The sequence below is a fragment of the Sarcophilus harrisii genome, chromosome 5 (genome assembly GCF_902635505.1).
Source record: "Sarcophilus harrisii chromosome 5, mSarHar1.11, whole genome shotgun sequence".
Classification (NCBI taxonomy): Eukaryota; Metazoa; Chordata; class Mammalia; order Dasyuromorphia; family Dasyuridae; genus Sarcophilus; species Sarcophilus harrisii.
In genome coordinates this window covers 76,949,359-76,968,865 of record NC_045430.1, presented here as the reverse complement: position 1 = coordinate 76,968,865, position 19,507 = coordinate 76,949,359, and the positions used below count along the sequence as shown (strand labels likewise).

Sequence of the window (19,507 nt, the reverse complement as noted above, 5' to 3'; positions counted from 1 at the left end):
TCTTACCTGAATGTTTTCTCATTTGCTCTTGAATTTCCTTAAAGAGATGATATATATTGGAAGTTACAAATTTTATTTGGGCTGTGGCAATTCTTTGTATCATACCTAGTGAATAGGCCAAATTAGATATTGTATCTCCTGGATAATAAGTAAGAGCTAGCATGATTGCATACAATTTATTCTGCTGAGTGGACTGAAAGGAAGTTCCTTCTACTCTTTTTTACAGTTAAGTCATAAGAGTATACAGTATAAATATTAAGTTTGGATGCATCTATAAAGATGGTTGGCCCTTTAAGAGGAACCTTAAAAATCTTTTCTTCAAAAATCCATTGCCAACTATGTAATAGCCAGGTTATCTTTAAGGGAGACCCGTGTATAAAATTTGGAGTTGTGGCCAATAAAATTTGCCACTCTGGGATGGTTATACAGCATATATTAACTTGTGCATTGGTATAAAAGGTATATATCTTGTCATGTCTTATCCCAGAAAATTGTATTTCTTACATAATGGCCTTTAATAAGATTCTAGCCACAAGCACTGAGTAAGGAATAAGGCTTTGGTCTAGTTGTGCTTGGAGGGTCACCCACTCAATCACACTGTCTCCTTGATGAAGTACTGCTGTAGGTGCCTCTTTTGTAGCAAAAATTGACATTTCCAAGGGTTTTTGAGACTCTTTCAACCACGTTAGATAAAGCCAGTTCAACCTCTCTCAGAGCCTCTTGAGCTTCTTTTGTAAGCGGAGTGAGTCTAAAAAGCAGTGTCTCCCCTTAAAATGTCATATAATGGTTGTAATTATAGGTAATTTGGCCTAACGCTGGATGCATCCACTGGACATCTCCTGTTAATTTCTGAAAGTCATTTAAGGTGTTCAACTTCTCTGTTCTTAAAGAAAGTTTTTGCACTATACTTTAGGATATACTTTATATCCTAAATGTTGAAAAGGAGCATGTCTTTGAATTTTTTCCCCCATTTGTATAAAACTAATTACAGGAGCCAGCATATTTCCTTCATTCCAAACTTGTAAAAGAACCATTGTATACCTACACTAATACATAGTAGATATTTCAACTCAATATGCCTTTTTTGTAGATAGAATAATGAAGAGTTAGCATCCAGCCAACCCCTTCTATTTTCCCAATAGTAGAAACTGTTCCCTTAAAGACTTGGAATGAGGCAACCTTTCTAACTTAATGCCTATGTCCCGATGACTCCTCCAAATAACAATCAACTGGCATTTATCGAGCAGTTATAATGAGCCAGGAATAAGAGATACAAACAGCAAAGTGAGAGAGTCCCTGCTGTCATATACCATAGATTCTATTAGAAGGATACAACACATTCACTGGTAAATAGAGGATATATAAAAACACATATAGATTGATTTGGGGGAACAGTATTAACCACTGGGCAAATCAAAGAAGGTATCTTGAAGAAGGCAGCAGTTGAGCTGCTTGAAGGATTCCAAGAAGCAGAGGTAAGGAGAGAGGCAGCAATGAGGACAGTCTCTGCAGAGACAGAAAGATGGAAAAGATAAAATTGTCAAATTTGGCTGGAGCATACCATGCATATGGCAGAATGCTCTATTATCAACCTGAAAAGGTAGACTGGAACCAGATTGTAAAAGATTTTGAATGCCAAACAAAAGAACTTATATTTTTATACTAAAGGCAATGGAGAGCATGTACAATTTCAACTTTTACAGAAGCTATTTCAGTAGCTCACACCATCTATCCTTGGCCCAAGTCCAGTCAAATGGAGATGAGAAATAGTCAGCATAATTTAGATACTGATGAACTGGCTGGACTCCAGAACCTCATTCTTGTTTATTCTGTCTTGCTATTTGACATGAAAAGTGAGGTATAGATATCACTAGTATCTTTACTGCTCAGGACACTGAATGATGTTTAAGTTAGAGCCAAATGTCATAAGCACACAAAAAAACTTGGTATGATTGTCGTCTTGGCATTCCTTCAGTTTGATTGAGAGTTGGTTATTGCATGCCTCCTCTATTCTGTCAGTTAGCTCTTAAAAGAATTTACTGGACTTCTTTAGCTGATCCCCTATTTCTATACTATCACATTATTTGTTAGTGTGCTACCACATCAAGAAAGGAGGAAGGAAGCAAAAAAGAAGGAAAGAGGGAGGGGAGGGAGGGAGGAAGAAAAGAAGGAAGGAAGTGAAGAAGGAAAGAAAAGAAAAAAAAGAGAAGAAAGGAGAGGGGGAGGAAGAAAGGAAAAGATGGAAGGAAGGAAAGAAAGGACTGAAACAAGCATTTATTAAACACTCACAAGGTCAAGAATCTGCTAAATGCTGGGAATACAATTTTTTTTTAAAAAAAAGATACTCCTTTCCATCAAAGAGTTTACATTTTAATGAGGAAAACACCACATACAAGGGAGGTGAAAAGCAGGAGGGACTGAGGGGAGGAAAGGGCTGTGTGTATGTGACCTTGATTATGAAAATCTAGAAACAAGGTCAGGAGGATAATGAAAGCCAGCCTGGATCATTCCACACAATGAAGGACCCAAGAACTCACAAATGAAACAAAAGGCAAGTCTTACAGAAGGATATTTCACTTTGGAAGGGATGGTCAGATGTTCCAAGATGAGGAGGCCCCTGGTGCTGAGAAGGCTGATTTGAAACTGGAAGAGACTTAGAAGTCATTTAGTCTAATCCTTTTATTTTACAGATGAGGACATTAAGGCAGAGAGAAATTAACTTGACAAATTATAATTATCACTAATAATTATTATTACTATATTGCTATATATATTATAATTTTTGAATATATTGCTATGCAAATTATTATCATTACTAAAGCTCTGGTTTATGAGGTCCTTTTAATACCTGCAAAATGCTTTACCCTTATTATCTCATGTAATTCTCACAATGACCTCATGAGATATATTATCCCTCTTACATATCAAGAAACTGCAGCTGAGAATTAGGTCCTCTAATTAAACCCAATATCTTGTCCTAATAGTTTAGTGATAGATTTTAGACCCAAATATACATATCAAACTTATAAGGAAAGATTTTTTTAAAAAGACATGTGGCCCAAAATCTCTTTCCTTCAGATTTTCAGTTCATAATTGTGCTAATTCTGCAAGATGGTCCATGATATCTTACATACCTGCGTATGTGTGCAATTACAAAGTTAACAGCCCATAAGAGCCTACCGATGACCATTCTCAAGGACTTTGGGTGAGGTTTTTAAGCTTGTTTAACCATAAAGAGTATCCCAAGGAACTTGTTCTAACAAGTTCTAACAATGCAGGACCATGTTCTAATACCTATTCCAAGTTTCTTGTTGCATCCCCAAGAATGAGAACAATAAGAGAAAGGAAATGGTGTTCTCTTACACACGGCTTTTTAATTCTATTATAAGAAATAATCTAACAGAAGGACTACATTATTAAATCTATGTTATTAAAAAAATCTTTTGCTCCTAATTATCTTCTTTAGATATCCAAACTGGTAATTATGCCAATCCAGGTTAACCCTGTCATAAAATAAATATAGATGTTTGATCTTTCCATATATCTCTTGAATCTGCTTTACTATAAAAATGGTTATACCCTATCTATTAGGCTATGAGAGCTAGAAGGATTTTCCTGACTCCTGGCTTATTTTTCTATCTACTGTGTCTTCTTGACTTCAGCCTTGGCACTCTATCCACTGTGCCACCTACCTGCCTGTATCTTAGTGCTTAAGGCTATGTAGAAGACAGAATCATGAAGCTCCCACTCAGTATTCATATTAGTCTCTAAGTGTAGTCTGTTCTGCAAAGTCTGCTCTGATGCTGGAAGATCCTTCTAGCTATGTTATAGATCTATCTCTGAATGAAAAAAAAAAAAAAAGATATGGCCAAGTGGGTACAATCAACCTAAAGAAGACTTCTACTGAGAGAAGTTATCTCCCTCTCCTGCCATTCCTTACCATTAGCATGAGGAATTTAAATCTCAGGTATACCACCTGTTACCTATATGACTTTGATTGTTAATGAACATTCCCTGAAATTCAATGTCTAATCTGTAAAATACAGGGCAGAGGAAGGGTAAACTAGATGGCATCCAAGGTTCTTTCAGATTCTAAAATTATGCTCCTACAGCACAATAGACAGAGAAATAGATCAGTAGTCAGGATCTGAATTTAAATCAGATGCTAGACACTTACTACTTGTGTGACCCTAGACAAGTAAGTTTGTGCTTCAGTTTCTCCATATGTAAAATGGGGATAATAAAAGCAATGATGCTTTAGGATCGTCATGAAGAGAATATTTGTAAAATATTTTGCAAACCTTAAAACACTACATAAAAACACTAATAAATGGTTAGTAGTAGTAGTGGTGGTTGTAGTGGTAGAAAGTTAGTAGTAGCAGCAGCAGCAGTGGTAGTAGCAGTAAGAGAAAGAAGGAAAGGAGGAGGAGAAAGAAGAAGAGAAAGAGAAGTCAATCAGAACTTTTTGGAAGGCAACAACATAAATGAAGATTTATATAGTCAATTCACAATCATTTACTGAGAATTTACTAAGACATTATACTAACCATTGAAAAAAACAAATAAAGGCGAATAGATACACGGACAATCTCTACAAGGCAAATAAAATGTAATCTTCAAAAAGAAGGCTCCAGCAACTACAAGGGGTACCAGAAGGCATTATTTGAGCTGAATCTTGAAGAAAATAAGGGATAAAGATAGAGGGGAGGAGGGTATTTCAGGCCTGGGGAACAGCCAATGCAAAGGCATGTTGATGGAAATGAAAAGGTCATGTGCAAGCAACAGTAGTAGAGTGATATGGTTCATAGAGTGTGTGAAAAAGAGTAAAGTGTAACAAGACTGGTACTGTGGGGGGAAAGGCCAGGTTATAAAGAGCTAAAAAAGGATTTTATATTTGATCCTAGGGTCAAAACTACACTTTAGAGAAATCACTGACAGCCGTGTGGAGGATGGCTTGGAATAGGAAATCAATTAAAAGGCTATTGTAACAGTCCAACCAATAATCAAGAAGGGAAGAGGACCTGTATTAGCATGGGGTGGCTGTCTAAATGGAAAGAAAAAAGACCTATATTAAAGATGCTATAAAGGTTAAAAAAATAGTCTGACAATTTGATATGTGAAGGTGAGTAAGAGTGAGGAGTAAAGATGATACTGAGAATGAAGATCTGGGTGACTTGAATGGTGGTACTCTCAATGGTAATAGAAATATCTGAAAGAGAGATTTGGTTTGGTAGAAAAGTTGAGTTCTGTTATGAGCATGCTGAGTTTGATATAACTATATTTTGAAATATCTACTAGGCAATTAAGAGATATAGGACTAGAGGACAAGAGAAAGAACAGAGCTAAATATACAAGATGTGGGAATCATCTGTGTAGAAATAACATAACCTGATTTGTCAAAATCAGTTGTCTATATAGCTAGCTATGTAATTATAATCTTTCTATTTCAGTTTGTGAAGATCTTTTGGATCAAATATATTTCAAGAATCAGTCAGTTAATCAATAAGCATTTATTTGTTACTTATATTCCAAGCACTGGGGATACAAATTTGTCAGGACCCCCATATCAAGACCATTTCTCTCCTATTCACTTGTCTCTTTTATTACTATTAGGAGACACCTTGTTTTCCAGAGGTAAGATCCAGCAAGCAAATTGTGCTCTAAACTTAGTATAACAACAGTCCTTTGTGCTCATCTTCTGAATGAACTCTGCTATACCTACATCAGATTTGGTTCAAACCAGCCCCAAGTGGTCTCTGAGCTCATACAAGCATCTGCAGGAAACCACATTCTGGTCATGAAGTCCCGCTATGAATAGACTTTTTTTTTTTTTGTCACTAGGCAAACTTGCCACATTGTTGCAGTTACACCTCACTGCTTGTTTCTTTATCTAGCCATAACTATATGTAGCAAAACTTAGCCTTGATGCCTTGGGTGTTCTCAATCCTGGAGAATAAAGAAAACTTTTTGTATACCCTCTGTGAGTGCTTTAATCTTTTATTTTATGAAAGTCTCTGCTATTAAGCAACTTAAATTCTATCAGAAGAAACAACATGTACAAATACCTATACATGCAAAGCAAATATAAGGTGACTTTTGTGGAGGAAAGTACTAATGGAGGAATCAGGAGACCAGAAAGGTATATTTCATGCAGAATGCAGCACTTGGCCGGAGTCTTAAGAGAAAATTGGAAGCATGATCCAACTATAAGGATTGCCAATGTAAAGACACAGATATGGGAATGGAATATTGATCAATTTGATCCTATTAAATGACTTGAAAATCTGTTCAGAATGTTGGGTAGAGATTTTAAAGTGATATAACATTCCAGAGTCCATTTTTATAAGAATCACAGAAGGGTTCCAAGATTAAGCCTCCAATATCACTATTATGTCAGTCTTTAGATCTATAAATGTACTTCAGTAATAGGCAAAGTAGCTGTCAAAATATATCAATTTTATCCACTGTCAATTTTTGTTATACCTATATCTTTCTTGGTCTAAGAGATGTTGATTCCTTTTTTGGGAGTGCTTCCCTTCATTATTTTCTGTATCTCCATAGAATTTGAAGACAACTCCAGATAAGTTAAAAAAAAAAAATGCATGCATTCTAGATGGTGATTCTGTCTCTGATAAGTGAAGAATAATATGCTAATATCTTGATATCAAACAGTAAATAAAAACTTTGTTCTGGACATAATTATTTCGTAATAATGCCCACTATTCTAGTTTCTGACAGTTCCTACCCACTATAAACTTACCATTTAATAGGTAGGCCCCCAGAAGTGTTCACTCTATCCTTATCAACTTCCTCTCTCCTTCAACGTGAGTCTTTTTTTTTTTTTTTTTTGCCTTTTCTTTGCCAATGACAAACAAATCTTCCATCCATATAGCTGAAGATCCAGTCAATTTCACTAAGACTGAGGTCATCATAGAGTTGAGTTCACCTCCCCCATTTTACAAATGAAGAAACTGAGTCCCAGAATGGGTGATTTATGCATGGTCATTCAGGGGGTAAAAATTAGAGACAGCATCCAAACTTAGGTCTTGTGACTCCAAGGTTAAGTTCCCTTTCCAACATATATCCCTTGGATGAAAAGTTCACCTCGTCCAGGTGATTCCAAACTCACTGAGGCCTGCCAGGTGTGATCTTATCCACTTTGGGTCTAACAATTTTTGTTCTTTTCTTCCCAATGTGTAAATACTTTTCATTGGTAGGGAAAAGCAAAGAAAAGTATAAATGTTGGGACAGCTAGGTGGCCCAGTGGATAGAGCACCAGCCCTAAAGTCAGGAAGACCTGAATTCAAATCTGGTCTCAAATTCTTAACACTTCCTAGCTGTGTGATCCTGGGCAAGTCACTTAACCCCAATTGCCTCAGCCAAACAAACAAACAAAAAAAGATATAAATGTTTCTATTATTCTCTATATTAGAGAATATTCTCTAATATTCTCTATATTAAGTGCCAAATATATACAAGGTACAGTGCCAAATCAGGGATATGGGGGATACCTAACATTTACAAGAGTATTTTAATATATACACATTGTATATTAAGTTCATGATGTATTTTATACACATTTTTCCATGTAATCCTTACAACCACCTTATGAGTTAGGTAATACAAATGTAACATGAATTATGCAGAATGAAAGTATTTGCCATTTGTCTCCAGTTGACCATGGGCAGCTTTGTCGCTGCTTCTGGCCTCCAATTCATTGTTGAAAGAACTTGGTGTCATACTATGGCAGAATGGTCTTCCCTATACAACAGAGTGAACAATTCAGATGCTACCATCTTTTCTGGATCTCACAATCATCTGCTCCAAGAAGGAAACACAAGAAAAGCAGGGGCTGCCAGAGAGACCCAGGAACAAGCTCATCTAGTTGGATTCTCCAAGCACTAACTCCCATGTTGGTGGGATCACCATGATAGGAAGTAGAGTACCTTGTCCTTTCCCCAGCTCTCAGTGGAGTCATATGCTTCTCCCTCATAGCCAATGAGGAAAAAGCTAGAAGTTATCTCTTTTAACAGATATTGCACTTCGGTCCCCTATTTTAGAGCAGAGGGGAAGTGGGAGAAGAAAAGACCAAAGGACCATTCAGATATCCTAACAAAATGGCAAGTTCTTTCAACAATGAGTCAATACATCTGGAAACAGCCCCAAAGTGGGCCAACCAAAACTAGACAGAGAATATCAGGTTATGCATTGTACAATTCACCTTTTATTTCTTTTTTGGAAATGAGAAAGAGTTCATTTAATCTTAGATTTAGGTCTGGAAAGGCTCTTTGTTCAATAACTTCATTTCACAGATAAGAAAACTTGAGGACCAAAGGGAGGCAGTGTCAACTGAAAGTAGTGTCAGAAAACCTGCATTTGAACCGAAGTCCTTCAATTGCTAATCTGGCTAAGTGACTCATCTATAGTCACAAAGATGTTTTAAGTATCAGAGATGTGATAAGAACACAGATTCCTCTTGCCTCTCAAGTTCAGTATGCTTGCCACTATCCCAAGTAGTATTTGTAAGAACCTTTCCACGAGTACCTCACATAGTATTCCATTTTACACCTTTTAACTGCACATATATGTTTGATATTCTGAATTACAAGATCTGAGTCTATATCAACTACTCCAGAACATCAGAGACCATTTCTTAATACAAACTTTATATCTCCTCCAGTACCTAGAACAGTGCTCTGAACATAGAAGGTATTTAATAAAAAGTTGACTGAATGAACAAATGTTGCTATTGGTAACCATAAACAAACAAACAAAAAATTCTAGCATCTCACTTCACTTAATGTATTTCCTAAAGCTGACAAATAGCAGGAATGTCATTCTTTGAAGAGAGCAAAAGTTATCTAAAGTTAAAACCATTGATTTATTTTATTTTTTTTATTTGCTGTCATCAAGGTACTTAAGAACTTGCTTACTTTTCTGGTTTCTAAATTGAAGACTGGAAAGTGCTTTCAGGCTCTCATATTATAGGTAGCACAATGGTTAAAAAAAAATCCCCATTATTAGGTAAGAAGTGAGGTCACTGGAGAAAAGGAAGAAAGAAAAAGGGCATATTATTTCATCTATGTGGCTATGATCATCCTTCAGTCACACAGACCCTATCTAATATATTTGAGTTTAATGAGTTGTTGGAGAAAAAAAAAATCTCTTGGTGACCAATCCTTTTTTGATGAGCTTTTCTGAACTTAGCTGATCTGTTCCTCTGATGACATCTAGTCAATCTGGCCCATCCATACTTAAAAGCTTTTCTGGCTTGGTCTGAAACCTGCCAAAGTTTATGGTAAGAAGAAAAGAATTTTTAAGGGAAGAAAGCTAATGTGCTGGATCTTTTATAATCAAATATTTCATTAAAATTACCTTATTAACCTTACTTAGCCACATCCCTAAAAAATATTGACAGATTTTATTTACAAATAGTGAAACTAAGGTAATCAATGAGAATTTATCAGAAGATCTGATTTCAGAAAAATAGCTTTACAGAATTTTTTTTAAAAAGCACAGTATTTTAAAACAAAAACAGCACATAATAGAGGTACTTAATGTTTGTTCTATTCCTTTCCCTCCTTTCCCTTTTTGTGAAGCTCTTAGATTTTTTTTTTAATATGCAATTTTGTTCTATTCTCACCTTGAACCTCTTCATATTCTGGTGAGGGACTGTTTTGCTAAAATTGCTAAATTTACTCGAGCTTCAATTAGTCACATGTAATGATTTAAAAGTTTTTGTTAAACATTAGGCAATGGAGCCAGGAAGTATGGTCTTCATTGGCATGAAGATAAATGGGCTCAATTTGGGTTTTTTTTTTTTTAATCACTTTTAAAATCTGCACAGACTTCAAATTCTTTAAATTTAACTTGTTTGGGGTCTATTTGAATGAGAGGATGGGCATGGCATATAAAGCAACCCCATTATTGGCCCTACATAGTATACAATCTGGTACCAGTAGGAAGATGGAGAGCTGAAGAACGAAAATGTCTTGGCATTATGGCCAAGGGTTTTAATTTCCAATTCTTTCTTGCTCTACCTGGGTTTCAAGTAGCTTGGGTAAGGGGATTTTTGATGCAAACCCAAGAGTCAAGTAGCTAACAAAATTTGCTATATTTTAGCTGCTCTTCTGCCTGTATAGGTACACACACACACACACACACACACACGCTAAGGCTTTGCCTACATCTGGCCAGCGGCCTACACATATACACATACAATTCCTATGAGAGTTGTCACGTTTTGTACACATTTAGCTACTGGCATGTGTATACAAATACATACACAAATACATACGCAAACACACACAACTCCCTTTAAGTCCCGGTTGTCACATTTCACACGCGTCTGGTCCTAGGCACGGGCACACACACAACTCCTCTAAGCCAGAGTTGTCGTGTTTCGCACCTATCTGGCACAGGCGCGCGCGTACGTTCGCGTACACACACATTTTATTTAGCTAGAGTTGTCAGAAAAACAAGGTTTCGCGCAAATCTGGCCCCTGGAGGGGGAGGGAAGGAGAGCAGAGGTGCCGAGAGCCGCGAGGACCGATTTGTGCCGGGCCACAAATAAAAAGAGAGAGCAGAGGCTCCCAGTGGGGGACCGTGGATGGGAAGCTTTTACTCGTTGAAAAGAACCAATGAAGTTCAAGGTGGTGGTACTGTCGCTGTCGGCCTTGGCGCTGGCCGTTAGGGGGCAGCAAAGGACGCCCACGCGCTTCTTGGCCAAGCTCCCATCGGCCTCTTCCCTCCCTCCAAAGTCCGCTCCTCCCTTCCCCTCCCCTCCCCCATTACGTCTCTCTAGGTTGCCGACCCGGCGGCGGGGCGGGGCCGCGGGACGCCGTGTTCCCACAATGCTCCGGGGCGGTGCCGCCGCCGCCGCCGCCGCCGCCGCCGCCGCTGCCGCCGCCGCCGGTACCGCCGCCGCTACCGCCGTCGCCGCCGCCGCCGCTGTCGCCTCCGCTACCACTAGTGGGAGAAGATGGCGGAGGGAGGAGCGGCGGATCTGGACACCCAGCAGTCCGACATCGCTACGTTGCTCAAAACCTCGCTCCGGAAAGGGGACACCTGGTGAGGGGGACGGGGCGGGGCGGGGACTGAGGCGCCCGCGGCTGCCTGGGGGACGCCGAAGGGAAACCGGGCGGGAAGCGCCGGGGCCGGTGTCTTTGCTGAGTGACAGGTGCGGGGCGGGCAGGTCTGACTGGGACCGTGGAGGACTGGTAGGGGGGTGGCAAGAAGGTCAGAGGTTAGGCTGGAGGTGAGAGGTCGGGAGCCGGGAGAGCGTGGGGGCTGCCGCCTGCGTCCCGCCCTCCCGAGCCGCTCCCAGCCTCGGGCCCTCATCCGGTGATCCCCTGCGGAGGGAGGGGAAGGGGCGTGGGTGGACAGGTCCCATCCGGCCCGGATCCGGAGCTTCTCCTCCTTTCTTTCCGTCGTTTCCTCCCCCACTCTCCTCCCCTTGGACCGACCGCCAAGTTTGCTCGTGTGGGAGCGTTGCATCCTTCCGGGCCGGGTAGGCTGCGGGCTTTGGGCCGCACAGGTGGTATGGGTCGAGGTACTGCGAAAGAGGAAGAAGACCTGAGTTTCCCGTCTCTGTCGGGGAGTAGTGCGGGTCTGGGAGCCCTTTACACCGATCGAGGAGGCCCCACGTGGTCTCGGGCTTCCCAGGGAGCTTGTCATGCAGCAGCGGCGGCGGTGGCGGTAGCGAGGGGGGCGGGGGTTCACTTTGAAGTTCAGCCCGTACCTCCTGGACTCTGGGGATAAGAGAGCCCTGCAAAAAAAAAAGATAAGTCCGCGGGAGTTGAACCAACTTGCTGGTGATATTTGTTAAGCACTCGACTCAGAATACTTGCACCTACCCAAGATAGGTAGGTAGCTAATCCCATCCCAAAGAGTAGAATGTTTCGTACTCTGTCAGTCAGTCATTGGGTAAACATTAAAGGCCTGCTATGTTTGAGGCACTGTACTGAGTAAGTGCTGAAACAAACGGAAGTAATATTTTTATTTGGTAACCCCATTAAGCCGAAAGTATAAATGTAGGCTATATGCAAGAAGCATTCATCTCTTTAGTCAATAATCACGATAATAGTAGTAGCTAACATTTATATTTTGCTTACTATGTGTCAGGAGTGGTGTTAAGCACTTCACAATTTTTATTTTTTTTTTTTTGATCTTTACAACACTCCTGGGAGGTAGGTGCTGTTACTATCCCCATTTTACAGATGAGAAACTCTGGCAGATAGAGTGTTAAGTACACAGCTAAGAAGTATCTGATATCTGAGGTCGAATTTGAAGTGAGGTCTTGCTGAGTCCACTGAGCCATCCTGACACCCTAATAAACGTTAAGAGACAACTGTGATCCAGGCACTTCGGTAAGCACAATATGTAGGAAAAGATGACCCAAATTCGTGGAGTTGGAGGACATAAACTTTTTTTTGTCTGATTTTTTTTTTTTTATTTCAAGAAAATTAAGCATTATCTAAATTCATATTCTAACTTATGCTTGGATTTGTATCTTCAGTGCTTTGCACATATTAAGTACTTTAAAATGCTAGTTGTCTGCTTTCTTAAAATGATATGTTTTGGAAGTTAAGTTATGGACAAGTACCCTGAATGATATTTTCTTCAGTTGGCTTGTGTGTTTATAGTTGGTGCTCTGTAGCTTCTATTAAGTACTTAACAAAATGTTTGGAGTTTTAGTGTAGGTCCCTAACAAATGTTTATTGGCCTAGCTGCTATTTACTTTAGGCAAGTACCTTCTATACTTAAATGAATTGTGGAATTACCATACAGGAAAACAACTTTAAATGCCTTTTAGTAATCTGTATATTTTCCAAATCTTTGGAAAAAATAAGCATATCTGGATTACTTAAATTTAACTTAGGCACATGGTTCTTTCAGAATGGAGTCAGTAATTGTCCTACTGTAAGTAAAAGAACATTTATTGCTTTAAAATGAAATTTAGGCTTTGAAATAGAAACTAGTACATTAACTTTTCAAAACTTACCTCAGCCTTTTTAGTAATATCATTTAATGATAAAATCTAGTATAGGCCAACGATCAGTTTCACTAAGCCCACAGAAGCTCATTGCCAGATTGACTGAAAGTGATGCATTTTTGCTACAGCAACTCAGGAAGCCAATTTTTGAATTCATGAAACAGTTTTAATTTTTGGTTGGTGGAGGGACCATATACACCAATGAAATTGCAGATGCTTTAAGTAGTGTGTAGTAAAAAGTTCTAGTCACTAGTAAGAGTATCATATACTTACCCATTTTTATTTAAAGGTTACTGTTAAGTATTTGCTCTATGATAAAGTTACTGAAAATAGTTTCTCCTTACATATCTGAAAGTTTTTTTCAGGTTTAGACTCTTGCTGCTTTTATATTACCATTGAGGAAATTGAGGCCAAGATGTGCTGTTAGTGGTAAAATGCCATCATACAATAAATGACTTGCACCATTTTCCACTTTAATTAAAGAAAAGCAAAAGGGGCTGAAAATGAATTTATTGTTGTAGATATTGGGAGACTTAACCGATTTATAAATGGGCTATATTTTATTTCTAGTTTGGCAGAGGGTTTCTTCTGCCCAAGAACAGAAAAAAAAAAGTTTGATATTTTTAGCGTCAATAATATTAATTCGTTTTTGTTTTTGAATTGAAATATTACCTGGTTCATTGCTTTTAAATTAAAGTGATGTTTTTCTTTTAAACTTAGCAAATCTTGCCTCAAAAGCTACCTGTTGACCCTGAGTGGGTCACTTCATCTCTCTCAACCTTGGTCACTCTGCTTAAGACATTTTACTAGGCTTGTGTAAAATCAGGATAATAATAGCACTTGGCTCACAAAGTTATTTTGAGGATAAAATGAGATAACATTATACAGCACTTTGCAAATCTTGAGTGCTGTATAAACTGTAGTTTTTATTGACCCTTAAAGGTTTCCTATTGGGGCAGCTAGGTGGCACAGGACCTGAGTTCAATCTGGCCTCAGACACTTAACATTTCTTAGCTGTGTGACCCTGGGCAAGTCACTTAACCCCAGTTGCCTCGGGGGGAAAAATAAAGGTTTCCTATTAATGGGAAAATCTTATTTTACAGGACTGTAGACAAAAAGGCCCATTGTAAATGAACTAATGATTTTGAAGTAGCCATAATTGGAACATCTAACCAGTAATGGAATTTTTGGGGAAACATGTTAGAAATAGATTTGTATGTTTGTTTCTTAAAATCTACTTTAGGGGAAGAAAATTACATTAAAAAAAAAAAAAACCCATCACCTTCTTGCCTTTCCCAATTGAAAAGAAAAAGAAAACTCTTTTAATAAATATGTACAATCAAAATAAAATATTTCTACAATGGCTGTATCCAGAAAATATCAACACCTAAGTCTATCACTTCTCTATCGAGAGATATTTCATCATGGGAATTCTGGAATAGTGGTTGAATATTACATTGATATTCTTGTTTTTTAAAATTGTTTGTCTTTATAGTATTATCTTTATTATATAAATTATTTTTCCAGATTCTGCTCACTTTACTGTAACAGTTCATATTAGTCTTCCAATATTTTTTCTGAAATCATTCCTATTATTATTTCTTATAGCACAATTGTTTTCCATTTATTTACATACCATATTTTTTTTCAGTATGCTTATCCAAAAAATAAGCATACTCTTAATTACCAGGTCCTTGCCACCACAAAAAGAGGTCTATTTTATCTTAAGGGAGACTATATATGTCTTGTTTGTTCATGAACTTTTCCTATATGTGTAAATCTGAAAGATAGCCTTGTTCTCCAATTTGTTCAGGTTATCTTCTCTTGGTATTTTATACCCAGATGTGTGATACATGTATGTTGTGACATACATACATTCACATAGTTATAGCTATGTTTATCTATAGAGTTATATCTTGATATGTTGCTCTAGATCTAATTCTACTAGATTCTACTAGAATACTTTCTATTTTTCTACTTTTTTTTTTTTTTTTTTTTTTTAAAGAATAGTGAGTTTCTACTTGAGTTGCATCAGTCTTTGGTTTTATCAAACATGAGGCTATTGTATTTGTTTGCTTTTGTAGGTGTAACTAATCTGTATACCAGTGATAAGTTTTTAAAAATTTACTTTGAACATTTTCAAAAGTACAGTCAGATATATTGGAAACAATAATATAAATTCTAGACAGCTAGGTAGTACAGTGGATAGAGCACTGGGCCCTGAAGTCAGGAAGACTCATTTTCATGACTTTAAATCTGGCCTCAGACATTTATTAGCTTTGTGAACCTGAACAATCAGTCCTGCTTGCCTCAGTTTCCTCATCTGTAAAATAAGCTGGAGAAAAAAATGGCAGACCACTTGTTTGTAACTGTAAAATGATTCAACAACAAATAAAAATAATATTCATGAAGCATTTTAAAGTTAATGATATGTAATATATACATACATAGGACACTGTGCTAGGCACTGGTAATCCAAAAATGAAAAAATGCCATCCACAAGGAACTTATAATCAAATAATGGAAGAGGAAATAAGAGAAAAGGATACACATTTTACACTTAAGTATAATACAAGTTAATTTGTGAGTAAGTTAAAGGAAATAGTATTACATTTCAATAGCGAAACGGTAAATTATTTATGGAAAGACACTATTATGCTACTTTTGTGTATCAGAATGTCTAGTAAAGGGTTAGACACATAGTAAGTGCTAAGTGAGTACTTGTTAGAGAAAATAGTGAATGTTGTATGATAGAGATATTTGAAAACTAGTACTTGAATTAAGAAATTAACTTTAAAATAAAGATAGGAAACTTTTTGCAAGTATGATTAATCACTACAGTTAATGGTGGACCTAAGTTAAATATAACTTAGAAAGTAATGCTTCTGCTTTTAAAAGGGAGGAAAGTGGTGAAAGGGTTGGGGAAAATGGGTAGCACTGGAAGTTTCTGCTTTATAACAAAATTATTGAGAATATTTTTCTATTATATATTTGAGAGAAGAGGGTAAAAATAAAAAATATAGTAGTAAAGCAGTCCTTTCTAGGATGAGGTATTTTCCATCTGTGTTGTGTAACTTTGGAATAGTGGATAGAGAGGATTTAAAATAGAGTTGTAATATAGCTTCTATGAAGAAACACTGAAAAATAACTTAATTTTTAGATGTATGAAGTTGACAGTATTTTTCACTTTTGATTAAAAAAGGGAAATGATTCAAATTATGTTTAATATGAAGAAAGTAATAAAAGACAGATCAGTATAAGTGTGCCTAATTGATTGCCAAGAGAATCTCTGCAGAACTTGACTTAAAATAGAAATTCTCATTATTTTAGAATGACTTTTTTGCTTTATAAAACAAAGGTGTAATATTTTTTTTTAAGTACTGGCTTTTTTCTGTGTTTTGTTATATTTTAGCATCTCTTTAGCATGACTAAATTGTTTAAATAGTGTGATAGGCAATATATATGTGCTTGTACACTTCTGAATAAACTAAGAATAATTTTGGTGTTTTCTCTAATATCATTTTAAAAATAACTTTGGGAAATTTAATTTGCTTGGCATAATTAAAAATCTATTGATGAAAAGTATATCACAGTTCTCAATCCAGAAAAATTCTGTATGGGATCAGTTTTTAAAATATGTGTCTTATTAAGGAACCTAAGTGTCAGCAAATGGGAGCATTTCAGTATGCAAAGATCAGAAAAGATGATTTGTATGAGACCCTGAACTCGTTATAAAAAAATTTTTAGAGTATAAACTTCACACAGTAGTATCAAAATAGTTCAATTCCTTCTGAATTTCCTTCTCCACTCTTCTGTTTATTTTTAAAATAAAAATTTATTAATATTTTCTCCACTTCTTCCTAGAACTATCCCCTATAATAAAATATTTTAAAAAATTTTTAAAAGGAGGGGTGGGGAGGAAACCATAGCCATGGTTCTACACTTTTTACATAGTTCATCAATAGTCTTTTCTTTCTTTGTATTATTGTCACTACCCAAAGAAAAAACCCTCTAGTGTGCCTCTTTGACTTTGAGGATCAAATGATTTTCCTTAAGGTAGTACTAATCTAACTAATTGTCATTTTCCTACTCAATACACTGCAGCAACTTCCTATTGGCTGTATAAAATGTATGCCCATCTGTTTAAATTTTAAAGCCCTCTGAGCATAAAATAACCTCCGAATGAATATAACCTAGATTAACCAATCTAAGTGTAACAATACCAGTAATTGACCCATCTCTTGATCAACGGAACAAGTTACTCCAGGGATAACAGCGCAATCCTATTTGAGAGCCCATATAGAAAATTAGGGTTTACGACCTCGATGTTAGATCAGGACACCCAAATGGTGCAACCGCTATTAAAGGTTCGTTTGTTCCACGATTAAAGTCCTACGTGATCTGAGTTCAGACCGGAGAAATCCAGATCGGTTTCTATCTATAAATTCATTTCTCCCAGTATGAAAGGACAAGAGAAATAGGGCCAACATCCCCAATAAGCCCTAGAACCAACATATGAATCAATCTGAATATACTAAATCAATTTATACCTCTCCCCAAGAACAGGGTTGTTAAGATGGCAGAGTTGGTAATTGCATAAAGTTTAAGCCTTTATTCCCAGAGGTTCAAACCCTCTTCTTAATAAATGTTCACAATAAACCTTCTACTCTATATTATCCCCATCCTCCTAGCAGTAGCCTTCCTGACACTCATTGAACCCAAAGTGTTAGGCTACATACAATTCTGAAAAGGGCCAAACATTGTAGGTCCCTATGGCTTCCTACAACCATTTGCTGATGCAGTAAAACTATTTACAAAAGAACCCCTTCGTCCACTAACTTCTCCCATCTCAGTATTTATTATTGCCCCCATTCTAGCCCTCTCCATCCCCCTGACAATTTGAACCCTTCACCTGACCCTAGCCTTTTTTACCCTGCTCCATTCTACCTTTTCCTCATTCTATATAATACAGCCAAACTGGCTTCTCTTCCTTTCAGTGGGCATTCCGGTCATTGCTTTTGCAATGACTGTCCCCCCGTTCCTGGAATTATCTTGCTCTGCATCACTACTTCATAAAATTAAAATTCCCTCTTCCTTTGAGAAGCAGCTTAATATAACTTTGTAATTCAGGTTTTCCTAACCTGGACTCCTTCCATGAACTTTTAAAAAATATTTGATAACTTTATTGCAATATAATTGATTTCCTTTGAAATGTTACGGATTTTATTTTATCCTTTAAAAATATTCTTCAGACAAGGAATTCCTAGGCTTCATTATGCTGACTACCAGAAGCATCCATAACTCCAAAAAGGTTAAGAACTAAAGCCTTCCTAATCCCCCCAACTTTTCAGTTCTTCTTTCCCAGACTGCCTTGCTTTTGTTTATTATTTTTACATTTATTCTGCATATTACTACATCTGTACTAGTCTTTCCTTTAAAAAGTATTGTTTCTTTTTTTTTTTTTGTATTTATGTTCTTAGTGTCTAATACAGTTCCTGGCATGTATGTTGTTCAGTGTTTAATAAATGCTTATTAATTAATAGAAGCATTTCTTTTCAAATAAAATAAACCAGCATATTGGTCCTGTCTGGAAAATAGGTATCTTTTTTTTTTTTTCTAATTAATTTTTTTTTTTTAGTGACATTCTAAAGTTTTGAATTGTTTATCTCCCCATCACATTCTAGAGAAGGCTACTATTTAATATAGATTAATCTGACAATCTGTAATATCATTCTATATGTATTTCTATTTATCAGTTCTTTTTCTAAAAGTCTATAGCATCCTCCTTTATGCATTCTTTGTAGTTGATTTTGATATTTATAATGTAATCTGTAATATTTGAATATTCAGAATAACTTAGTCATTCATAATCAGACGATATTGCTATTTACTATATATAATCTCGTCATATTGCTTGTTATTCCAGACAAGTCTTTTCATATTTTTCTAGAATCAGTCTGCTCTTAATTTTTAACAGAAGAACTATACCTATCAAAATTATACTTTGCAACTTGTTCAGCTCTTCCCCAGTTGGTGGGCATCCCTTCAATTTCCAATTCTTTGCCACCACAAAGAGAGCAGCTATAAATATTTTAGAACATGTAAGTTCTTTTCCTTTTTCCTTGATCACTGTGAGAAACAGATCCAATAGTGGTACTGGTTAAAGGGTATATACAGTTTTTTAATTCTTTGAACTAATTCCAGATTGCTCTCATAAATGGTTTGCTATTTTCCCCTGCTATCATTTTAGTCAGTCAGATAGGTGTGAGATGATTCTCAAAATTGTTTTAATTTAATTATCTTTACATGTATTTGGAAAAATAAAATACTATTGAAAAAAATTTTTTAAAGATGTTTTAATTTACATTTCTAATTCAATAATGAATTAGAATATTTTTTCTCTATATAACTTTGTTTTTATTTTGTTTTTTCATCAAAAAAACTGCCTGAGATCCTTTGACCATTTATCAATCAGTTGTATTCTTATAAATTTGACATTTTCTATATACCTTG

General features: G+C 36.7%; 1 protein-coding gene across 7 annotated transcripts in view; it reads left to right on the top strand.

Annotated features, from left to right (window-relative positions):
* Positions 1-10,895: 10,895 nt before the first annotated feature.
* The window catches only part of USP15 (ubiquitin specific peptidase 15), a 158,238-nt gene continuing 149,626 nt past the window's right edge, over positions 10,896-19,507 (top strand). For 5 of the 7 annotated variants that reach the window (XR_002770399.2, XM_003770826.4, XM_023504233.2 and 2 more), the window contains exon 1: positions 10,896-11,070. Coding sequence is in view for 5 of the 7 variants with exons in the window: in XM_003770826.4 (XP_003770874.1) it covers positions 10,982-11,070 (89 nt within the window). In the remaining 2 variants the exon portion in view is untranslated. Of the gene's footprint in view, positions 11,071-12,192; positions 12,369-19,507 lie in introns of all 7 variants that reach the window. The other 2 variants (XM_012550414.3, XM_031940945.1) reach the window with 2 other exon arrangements.